Raw genomic sequence first — 11,321 nt, forward strand, 5'->3', positions numbered from 1 at the left:
CAGACCCACACCTGGGGGTCCCAGACCTGGAGATAGGGGTTCTAGACCCACACCAGGGGGTCCAAGACCCATAGATGGGGGACCCAGACCCAGAGATGGGGGGACAGACCCACAGGTGGGGGTCCCAGCCCCATAGATGTGTGTGCCCCTGGACACCTGGGTCCCCTCTGCCCCATAGATCCGGGTCCAGCCCCATAGGTGGGGGTCCCCCCGGCCACCTGGGTCCCCTCCCCAGTCCCCTGGGTCCCCCCTCCCCGGGCACCTGGGGCCCTTCCATCCCTTCCCTGGCCCCATGGGTGCCCCCTGCCCCACGGCCGTGGGTCCAGCCCCATAGCCGTGGGGTGGGGCTGTCCCCAGACGAGTCGTGCTTCGCCCCGCTCTTCGCCCACGAGGAGATGGGGGAGATCGTCAAGAACTTCCTGGTGGTCCACGTCGACCCCCCCGGCATGGAGGAGGGCGCCCCCCCCTACCCCCCAGGGTGCAACCCACGGCGCCCCGCGACCCCCATCGCCCGCCCCCCAACCCCCCCCTCCCCCAGCCCCGCTGATCCCGCCCCGCTTGATCCCGCTTGAACCCTTGATTGACCACCTTGAGTCTCCGTTGCCCCTCCCCGTTGGCCCCGCTGACCCCCAAGTTGGCCCCGCTGACCCACAGTTGACCTCCCATGATCCCATTGACCCCCAAGTTGGCCCCGTTGACCCACAGTTGACCTCCCATGATCCCATTGACCCCCAAGTTGGCCCCGTTGACCCACAGTTGACCTCCCATGATCCCATTGACCCCCAAGCTGGCCCCATTGACCCCACCAACCCCCGAGTTGACCCCGTTGACCCCCTGTCACCCCCCCGTTGACCCGTTGACCCCCCCCTGCCCCCCAGGTACCAGTACCCCTCGCTGGAGCAACTGGCCGAGATGATCCCCTGCATCCTCCAGTACCTCAAGTGAGTTGGGGGGCTGCCCCATAGCGGGGGGGGGGGGTCAGGATGACCTTGACCTCGTGACACTCCACCCCCCGCCCCCAGCATCGCCAGCATCATCGGGATGGGGGTGGGGGCCGGCGCCTTCGTCCTGGCGAAATTTGGGGTGAGTGGGGCTGGGGGGGGGGGGGGCACATGGAGGGGCTCGGGGGTGGTTATGGGGCATCTTGGGGGGGGGAGATCTGTGGGTCCTTGGAGGGGGGGTCCTGAGGGTCTCTGGGGGGGGTGTATGGGGCATCTGGGGGGGGTTCTGTGGGGTTCTGTGGGTCTCAGGGGGGCTATGGGTCACCTGGGGGGGATCTGTGGGTCTGGCGGGGGGGTTGCGGGGCATCTGGGGGGACACGTGTGGGTCGGGGGGGGGGGGGGAGTGTCATTGTGGGTCTGGAGGGGGTTTGGGGGGGTTCCTTGGGGGAGAACTTGGGGGTCGCTGTGGGGCTGGAGGGATCTGGGGGGGTTCTGGAGGGGTCCTGAAGGGTCTCCGGGGGGGGAATTTGGGGGTCTGGGGGGGTCGCCGTGGGTCTGGAGGGCTCTGGGGGGGGAATCTATGGGGCTGGGGAGGTCGCTATGGGGCAGGGGGGTCGCTGTGGGGCAGGAGGGCCCTTGGGTGGGATCGCTGTGGGTCCGGAGGAGGTTTGAGGAGCTCCTGCGTTGGGTTCTTGGGGGTCACTGTGGGGCCGGCGGGGAATCTATGGGTCCGGGGAGGTGTCTATGTGGCAGAGAGGACCGCCGTGGGGCAGGAGGTGACCCCCGGCCCTGCCCCACAGCTGCTGCACCCCGAGGCGGTGGAGGGGCTGGTGCTGGTCAACATCGACCCCCAGGCCAAGGGCTGGATGGACTGGGCCGCGCACAAGGTGGGGCGGCCGTGGGGCGGCCATGGGGCGGCTGTGGGGCGCTCTAGTGGGTCTCCGTGGGCATATGGGGCACCTTTAGGTCTTCTATGGGTCTCCATGGGGCACCTATGGGTCACTTATGGGTCTCCATGGGGCTACGGAGCAGCCGCGGGTCACTTATGGGTCTCCACGGCGCTATGGGGCACCTCTAGATGTTCTGTGGGTCACTTACGGGTGTCCATGGGACTATGGGGCACCTATGGGTCCCGCCGGGTCCCTGTGGGTCCCACGGGTCTCTGTGGGTCCCATGGGTCCCAATGGGTCCCGTGGGTCTCTATGGGTCACTGTGGGTCTCTATGGGTCTTATGGGTCGCTATGGGTCTCTGTGGGTCCCATGGGTCCCTGTAGGTTCCATGGGTCCCGTGGCTCCTTATGGGTCGCTGTGGGTCCCATGGCGCCCCACTTGCTGCCCCACAGCTCTCGGGCCTGACGTCCTCCACCACCGACATGATCCTGGCCCATCTCTTCACCCAGGTGGGGCCGGGGGCACTTGTGGGGCCGGGGGGAGGAACTTGTGGGGCTGGGGGCATCAGTTATGGGTCCTGGGGGGTCACTTGTGGGTCGGTGGTGAGTCAGCCGTGGCCCTGGGGTGGGTCAGTTATGGGTCTCGGGGTGGGTTACGGGTTGGTTGTGGGTCCGGGGGAGCGGCGGGGGGTCAGTTGCGGCTCACTTGTGGGTCTGCCCCACAGGAGGAGCTGTCGGCCGCCCCCCCGGCCGTGCAGAGCAGCCGGGCCCGGCTGGGGGCGACCCCCAACGCCCCCCTGCTGTGGGGCATGTACAACAGGTGGGGGGCTGTGGGGCACTGGGAGGCACTGGGCTGTACTGGGGGGCACTGGGGGGGGGCTGTGGGGCACTGGGAGGGCACTGGGATATACTGGGAGGCACTGGGAGGGGGCTGTGGGGCACTGGGCTATACTGGGAGGCACTGGGAGGGGGCTGTGGGGCACTGGGAGGGACTGGGCTGTACTGGGGGGCACTAGGAGGGACTGGGCTGTACTGGGAGGCACTGGGAGGGCACTGGGCTATACTGGGAGGGCACCGGGGGGGCACCGGTGTGTACTGGTGTGTACTGGGGGCACTCACCGTGGCGGTGGCGGCTCCCTGCTCCTGCTCCTGCTCCTGCTCCTGCTCCTGCCGGGGCCGCGCAGCCGCGGTGACCTGGGCCTGGCGCGCAGCGGGGCCGGCAGCCTGCGGTGAGCGACCCCCCCTCGCCCCTCTGACCTTTGACCCCGTGCCTCCGGGATGGCCTCCGACCCCCCACAGTGACCTTTGACCCCCTCTCCCCTCCACCCCCCCCCAAAGCTGCCCCATGTTGCTGGTGGTGGGCGACGGCTCCCCCCCCGAGGAGGCCGTGGTGAGTGACGTCACCTGACCCCGCCCCCCCGTGAGGTCACGTGCCGGGGTCACATGGCCCGTCCCGTGACCCTCGTGGAGTCACGTGACCCCCGCCACGGCCCGTCCCCCCCCCCCCCAGGTGGAGTGCAACGCCAAGCTGGACCCCACCCAGACCTCCTTCCTCAAGGTGACCTTTGACCCCCCGACCCCGTGACCTTTGACCCCCTACACCGTGACCTTTGACACCCCACAGATGGCGGACGGAGGGGGGCAGCCCCAGCTCAGCCAGGTGAGGGGTCAAAGGTCACCAGCGCCAACGGGGGGGCGTGGCTTAAGGGGGAGGGGGCGTGGTCTGGGAGACTGAGGGGGCATGGCCTAAGGGGGGGCGTGGCCTGGCACCAGCCTTCTATGGGGGGCTGTAGGGGCAGGGCTTGGAAGGGAGGGGGTGTGGCGTAAGGGCGCACCAAAGCCATAGAAGGGGTTGGTTGGGGGGGGCGTGGCTAAGGGGGGAGGGGGCGTGGCCTCAGGGCATCCCCCATATAAGGGGGGTGTGGGTGTGGTTTGAGGGGGAGGGGGCATAGCCTAAGGGGAGGGAGCGGGGCTTAAAGGGGAGGGGCCCCCTATGGGGGGGTTGGGGTGTGGCTTAAAGGGGGCATGGCCTAAAGGGGCGTGGTCTTGACCCCCCCCCCCGCCCCCCCCAGCCGGCCAAGCTGACAGAGGCCTTCAAGTACTTCGTGCAGGGCATGGGCTACAGTGAGTACAATTAGTGCTCATTAATATTCATGAGAGCTCATTAACCCCCCCCCGCGGGGGTAATTAACCCCCCCCCCCCCCGGGGAGAAATTAGCACCCAAGGGGGGGGGCAATTAATTGCCCTGGGGGGTGATGAAGACCCCCGGGGACAGCAATTAATGACCCCTGGGTTAATTAGTGCTCCGGGGGGGGTAATTAACTGCTTTTCCTGGGGTATAAATCTGCCCGAGGGGGTGGGGTGCATTATTAGCCCCCCTGCAGGTTAATTAATGGCCCTGGGGGGGTAATGAATGGCTGCGGGGGGGGGGTGTCTGGGGGTAATCAGTGACCCGGGGGGGTAATTAATTGCTCCGGGGGGTTAATTACCCCGCCCCCCAGTCCCCCACGTCCTGGACCGCAAGCGCAGCGTGGGGCCAGGTAGGGAGAGACGTCAGCGATGACGTCAGCGGTGATGTCACGCGTGAGGCCACACCCTCCCCCCCCTGCCTCACGTCACCTCCCCCCTCCCCCTCCCCCCCTCCAACGTGTGACAGCACCGCCCCTTTGTGAGGTCACGTGTGATGTCACGGGGTGCACGAGGGGCGTGGCCTCGGGGAGGGGGCGTGGCCTCGGGGACGCCTCCCCTGCACTAACCCCGTGGGGGGGCGTGGCCTAATAAAGGGGGCGTGTCCTGCAGCTCCGCACTAACCCCACTGGGGGCTTGGGGGCATGGCTTGCGGCAAGGGGGCGTGGCCTCCTCCCTTCCATTAACCCTACTGGAGCTGCTTGGAGGGGGCGGGGCCTGTTTCCTTGCGTTGGCGTGGGGCGGGGCTTCGGGGAGGGGGCGTGGCTTCGGGGAGGGGGCGTGGCCTACACCCCGGGGGCGGGGCCTGAGGGCATTTCCCCCTGCACTAACCCCCCTGGGGGGGGGCGCTGCGGGGGGCGGGGGGGGCTCCAAGGGGCGGGGCTTGCGGGGCAGGGGGCGTGTCCCCTGACGCCACGCCCTCCCGGCAGTGGCGGCGGCGGCCATGACGCGCCTCTCCCGCTTCCGCACCGCCTCCGTCTCCAGCTCCGCCTCCGGGGAGGGCGAGCGGGGCCGCAGCCGCACCCTCTCTCGGGGCAGCCTGGGGGGGGGCGCCCCCGCCCCATAGACCCCGCCCCGCTTTGAGTTTGGAAGGCCACGGGAACCCCCCAAAAAAACGCACCCGGGAAGCGCCAAAACCACTCCAGGGTCCCGTCCCCCCCCCCAAGTCCCCCCCCAAACCCCCTTGGAACCCCCCCCCAAATCCATCCCCAACTCCCCCCCCTCCCGCCCCCAAAAACCCTGGGATGCCCCAAAACCACCCCAGGACCCCCAAAAATCCACCCAGGACCCCCCCAAATCTACCCAAGGCCTCCCTGAATCCCCCCCAACCCCACCCAGGACCCCCCAAATCTCTTGGGATGCCCCAAAACCACCCTGGGACCCCCCCCCAAATCCCCCAGGACCCTCCAAATCCCCCAGGAACCCCCCAGAATGCAGACGAGAGTCCCCAGAACCACCACCCCCCCCAAGATCCATCCAGGACCCCCCCAAATCCCCTTGGGATGCCCCAAAACCCCCCCGGGAGCCCCCAAAAATCACCACAGGGATCCCCAAAAACCCCGGAACGGCTCAAAACCACCCCAGAACCTTCCAGAATTCCCCAAGACCCCCTCCCAAATCACCCCAGGGACCCCCAAAACCCTCACAATGCCCCTCCCCCCCCCAACCCCACCCAGGACCCTCCAAAAATCCCCTTGGGATCCCCCAAAACCACCCCGGGACCTTCCAAAATCGACCCCCCTCTACCCCCCCCCCCCCCCAAGCCACTCCGGAACCTCCAAAAACCCCCCAGAACTCCCCAAAACGCCCTGGGACCCCCCCCCCCCAAAATCCATCCAACGCCCCTCTGAAGCCCCCCAGGGACCCCCCCCAAAACCCCCTGGGATGCCCCAAAACCATCCCGGGACGCCCAAACCCCCGAGACCCCCCCCCCTCCCCAAAAAATACCCCCAAACCTCCTGGCACCCCCTAATGCTCCCTCAGCCACCCCCCCACCCCAATCACTTGGGACCCCCCCAATCTCCCCCCAGGATCCCCCTAGAGCCCCCAACCCCCCCTAGGGCACCCCAGGGCCCCGCAAAATCTCCCCTGAGACCCCCCAAGATCCCCAATAGCCCCCTGATGCCCCCCAGGACCCCCCAATACCCCCCCCAGACGCCTCTGGGACCCCCTGAGATCCCCAATAGCCCCCTGATACCCCCCAGGACCCCCAATACCCCCCCGAGACCCCCCCCAGGAGCCTCTGGGACCCCTTGAGACTCCCCAGGACCCCCCGACCCCCCTCAGGGATCGACCCCCACCCTCCCCCCCCCGGCCTCAAGCTGCAACCTTCGACCGCCGCCGGAGCCGGAGCCACGTCCGAGCGCGCACGGAGACCGCGTTCCCGGCGCCAGAACCGACTTTTAATCCCCCGCCCCGAGAAAACCGAATAAAGCGGCGACGGCGGCCGCGGGCCACACTGCGCAGGCGCGGCGCCCTCCGCCTCTTTAAAGGGACTCAGCGCGCCGGCGCGGATCCCTCCGCCTCCGGACAGGGGCGCGTTACGCGAACCCCTCCGCGCCGCTCCCCGGCCCCGCCCCTCCGGGGGAGCGGGGCGGTGCGTCAGGCGCGTGCGCAGTGCGTCGGGCGCGTGCGGGGGGGCGGGGGGGGGGGGGGTGTGTGCGCCGCCATCTTAAGGGGCTGGGCGCCATTTCGTGGGGTAGAGCGGGCGAGTTGAGGGGAAAAGTAGGCAAATTGGGGGGAAAGTGAGGGGAATTTACCGGACAGCCGTACTGCGCATGTGCGTCCTCTTTTCCGTACGGCTCATGGCGCCCCCCTGTGCCGTACAGCCGCACTGCGCATGAGCGACGTCTTCTCCGTACGGCTCATGGCTCCCCCCTGTGCCGTACAGCCGTACTGCGCATGCGCGGACTCTTTTCCGTACAGTCGTACGGCTCATGGCGCCCCCCAGTGCCGTGCAGCCATACTGCGCATGCGCGGCGCCTTTTCCCTACGGCTCATGGCGCCCCCCTGTGCCGTACAGCTGTACTGCGCATGCGCGGCCTCTTTCCCGTACAGCCGTACTGCGCATGCGCGGCCTCTTTTCTGTGCAGCCGTACGGCTCATGGCGCCCCCCTGTGCCGTACAGCCGTACTGCGCATGCGCGGACTCTTTCCCGTACAGCCGTACGGCTCATGGCGCCCCCCTGTGCCGTACAGCCGCACTGCGCATGCGCGGCCTCTTTTTCGTACAGCCCTACTGCGCATGCGCGGACTCTTTTCCGTACAGCCGTACGGCTCATGGCGCCTACCTCTGCCGTACAGCCGTACTGCGCATGCGCGGCGCCATTTCCGTACAGCCGTACTGCGCATGCGCGGCCTCTTTTTTCGTACAGCCGTATTGCGCATGCGCGGCCTCTTTTCCGTACAGCCGTACGGATCATGGCGCCCCTGTGCCGTACAGCCGCACTGCGCATGCGCGGACTCTTTTCCGTACAGCCCTACTGCGCATGCGCGGCGTCTTTTCCGTACAGCCGTACGGATCATGGCGCCCCCCTGTGCCGTACAGCCGCACTGCGCATGCGCGGCGCCTTTTCCGTACGGCTCATGGCGGCTCCCAGTGCCGTACAGCCGTACTGCGCACGCGCGGCCTCTTTTCCGTGCAGCCGTACGGCTCATGGCGCCCCCCAGTGCCTTACTGCCGTACTGCGCATGAGTGGCCTCTTTTCCGTACAGCCGTACGGCTCATGGCGCCCCCCTGTGCCGTACAGCCGCACTGCGCACGCGCGGCGCCTTTCCCGTTGGTTGACCGACGGGCGCCGCCATGAGGGAGCGGGGGGCCCTTCCCCGACGGCTGCGGAGGAGGGAAGGGGTTTTTCTCCAGTTTCGGCGCCGGGGGTCGGCCGGGAGAGGGGTCGGCGGGTTCACCGGCCTCCGCCGCGTCGGTTTTGCCCCTGGGTTTGGGTGTCGGCAGGGTCCCGTCTGCTCTGGCCACCAAAGGGTGACGGACGCGGCAAGCGGGGCCCCGTGAGGAGGCGGGTGGGTGCGTGGTGCTGGGAGGGACGGTGCCACCGGTGGCTACGCGACACTGTGTGACGGCTTGGCGGTGGGGTGTTCTTGTTTTTGTGTTTTTTTTTTTAATTTTGGAGGCGCGAAGTGGCGAGTAAAGCGGGATCTTGGCACCGGACGCGACTCGGGCAAGGCGAGCGATGGCTGGTGGCCTGCAGCAGCGATTCTTTCTCCCACGTTGTACGGTGGGTGAAGGTTCAAGTGTCCTTTGGGTCTGTTTTCCGGGGCGTCTGTGAGCCTCAAAGCGGCAGCCCGAAACCATGGGGGGCAGGCGGGCGCGAGGCCGGGGTAAAGGAGCAGGAGACGGGAATGGCCGCGGGCAGGCTGAGGTTTTCGGGCGGTATCTCAGCCCACGCCTTTTGGTTGGCTTTTTTTTTTTTCCCCTTCGGGCGCAGGACGCGCGTGGAGAGGGGCTAAGCCGAGGCAGCGGCGAGGAGGCGCTTGGGGCCAGTGACTTCTCGCGCGGGCGACGGTCGTTTTGTGTCCCGGTGTCTCCGGCGAGGACGGCCGCGGCGAGCAGCGTCCTGTCGTGCTTCGGAGGAAGGGGAAGCCGCGGGAGAGGTCGGCGCTGGCCTCTCCGCAACTTCTCGCTGGCGCCGTTTTCTTTTCCTCAATGGCGGACGACGAAGAGGAACCCGGTGACCAAGGGAATGTCCCGGAGGGTCGAGGCGCTGGGTTTTTTTTTTTGACGACAAGGGATTTAAGGCCTCCGGCCCTCCGGAAGCCAAGTTGAGCGGCCGGAGCCGGGGAGGGCTTGGGAGGAGGGGAGAAGTTTGGGAGTCGCAGGGAGGCGTTTTGGAGACGGGCAGAGGGCTGGACGCCGTCCCCTTTGGGTAGGCAACGGGAGCGGGATGGTCGTCAGCACGACGCTAGCGCGAGCCGGGCAGGGCGGTTCCGGCCTGTGTCCGTTGTGCGGTGTGCGCGGCGTGTTTTCTGTGGCTTAGACCTTCCGTGGGTCTCGATGTTCTCCCTACGCTTGAGGAGCGCGGTCTGTGCTTGAGGCACCATCCCTAGAGCCTCGAAGGCCCGTCCTCATCGGCATCGCCCCAGTCGGGGGCTGCTTTTCTTGCGTCGTAAGCTTAAAGCGTGGCTGGGTCCGGCGTCTCGGAAGTTTCTGGACGGTCCTGGTTTGCAGCCTTGCTCCTGGCTGTGGGAGCAGCTCTCTTCTCTAGCCATCCATTTTCAGTGACTGCGACTTCTTCCCTGCGTCCTTGAGTTCTTGGGTCTGGGAGCCGGGCGTCCTGCGCGTTCGTCTTCTCCGTTTGAGAGTCGCTCGTTGTCCCGGGCCGTGGCGTTGTGCTCATTTCCTGGGGCTTCCCTCGAGCCTTTCTCACGTCGCCGTCGTGGTCCCGCAGGTCTTCTTGCCTGACGGTCGCTTACGTTGGGGTGTCGTCCTCCTCGCCGAGAGTCTTCTCTCCTCGCCGAGGGACGTTGTTCGCCGTGTGGTGTGTGGCGTTGGGTCTGTGCTTGCGCGTGTTGGGGCTCGGAGCTGCTCTGCCCGGTCGCGTAGAGTCAGGGGGAGGAGGAACAGCAAAAGAGTTCGCGGTTAATACGTTCTAACGAGGCCGTCGAGGCCAAGGTGGTGGAGTCAATTCCCATCGAGTAGCCATCAGCAGGTGGCGTGGGCAGCTCTTTAATTAAGGGTTTTTTTTGGGATGAGCAGAGCTGTACCTGCGTCTGCTATATTAGAGAAACGATGTTATCGTATGGAAAGATCTGTCCCACAGCCAACTTTTGTCTCCGTGGTTCTCCCCGTCTCGCGTTCTCCTGTCTGGGCTGTAGCCCATGGCTGTCTTCTTTCCCCTGTGGCTCCCTTTGCCCGTCCCCTGCCGCCCCGGCTTCTCTGCCCCGCAGCAGACGGCCGTTGTCTCGGGTTTACGTGATGAGGTCTTTGCGGGGGTGGGTTGTGTGAGAAGACACCAGGAGCTCCCCCCACGCTGGGCACAGCCAGCTGAGAGAGGGACCTGCCGCTGGTCAAACAAGGCCGCGGTCGGCAACGCCGGCCGGGAGCGGAGCAGAGAGTCCCCTGCAACCCGTGGAGGCCCCGCTGTCGGCGCAGAAAATTATTTTCTCCCTGTGTCTCGTCGAGGAAGGGCAGCGACGGAGCGGCTGGGTGGGTCCCCAGGGGCCAGCCGAGGTCAACCCACCACAGATGACTTCTGCTGCGCTCCCTGGCCTCGTCTTTTCACGCTTGACTGGGTTTCTTGTACCCGGTCTCTTTCGAGACTTAATTTCTTGCTTTCCATCTCTTTCTTTCTGATTCTGATGTTTCTTGATCCCCGTCAGTTTTCAGTTCTTCTTGCTGCCTTTCCCTCTATCTGTCTCCCCAAAATAAATTTTAATTTCTTTCCCACGTTTCTTGTACCCCGTCGTTTTTCATCATCGTCTTCCTCTCTTTCTGTGCAGTCCTGCGTACCTGTCTTTCAAGTCTTGGGTATGATTCTTGCATCCTGCGCCTTTCGAAATTTTGGGTCTCCGTCTCCTACTAACCATTTCCCTGTCTGTGATTCCCCATTCTTCCCTCTCTGTCCTGCACCCTGTCACTTTTTTCATGTTTTTTTTCTACATCTCCCTGTTATTTTTTTGCTTATGTTTCTTGTGCCCTGTTGTTTTTCGAAGTTTTCTTTCAATGTGTGCTTCTGTCGGGGTCCCTGTTTCTCTTTTCTGTCTGCGAGAGGCTCAGGGGAGGGGGTGATGTGCTGTGGGGCTTTGGCAATGGCCCCTCTTCCCAATGGGCTCCAGCTGGGGCTGAGGACGCCCAGGTGGGACCCGTGAGGTGACCATGGTCTGGGCCAAGGGCTTAAGAGGGCTGCAGGTGGGGATGGGCCTGCTGTGCTGAGGGTCTCTAGCTGGGGAGGGGGTGCCTGGGCACGGCTGCAGGCCAGCGCTGGCTAAGGAGTCAAACGAAGTGGGTTCCATAGAGCTTTAGAACAAGGCACAGTTTTCCCTCCTCGCGTTTGGGCGTGGGAGCAACCTCTCGATGTCCGGATATATGGAAATTTTGGAGGCTGGCGCGGCGCCAAGGGAAAGGGTGGTTTTGAGGCTGAAGGCAGCAGGAAAATGCTCCAAAATTTCCATATATCGGGAGATAGGGAGATTGCTCCCACGCCCAAAGAGCCAGGAGGGAAAGCCGTGCCTTGTTGGAAAGCTCTTTGGCAACCGCTCGCGTGGCCCCACAGCCCGTGGGGCTGCGGGCTTTGCGGCGGCCATCAGCCTCGGCGCCACCGGCGCCCACATGGCGCAGCCGCGCCGGCCT

General features: G+C 65.8%; 1 protein-coding gene across 1 annotated transcript; it reads left to right on the top strand.

The window, feature by feature from the left end:
- Positions 1 to 326: 326 nt before the first annotated feature.
- On the top strand, positions 327 to 5,114 carry LOC141736913 (protein NDRG2-like). Its single transcript, XM_074571560.1, has 13 exons — positions 327 to 478; positions 879 to 941; positions 1,023 to 1,083; positions 1,742 to 1,828; positions 2,285 to 2,341; positions 2,557 to 2,651; positions 3,016 to 3,060; positions 3,170 to 3,221; positions 3,342 to 3,389; positions 3,456 to 3,491; positions 3,904 to 3,955; positions 4,334 to 4,372; positions 4,949 to 5,114. Exons 1-13 carry the CDS (start codon positions 396 to 398, stop codon positions 5,083 to 5,085), a joined length of 855 nt encoding a protein of 284 aa, XP_074427661.1. The 5' UTR covers positions 327 to 395; the 3' UTR covers positions 5,086 to 5,114.
- The last annotated feature ends 6,207 nt before the right edge of the window (positions 5,115 to 11,321 follow it).

Source organism: Larus michahellis, unplaced genomic scaffold, assembly GCF_964199755.1.
Source record: "Larus michahellis unplaced genomic scaffold, bLarMic1.1 SCAFFOLD_158, whole genome shotgun sequence".
Taxonomy (NCBI): Eukaryota; Metazoa; Chordata; class Aves; order Charadriiformes; family Laridae; genus Larus; species Larus michahellis.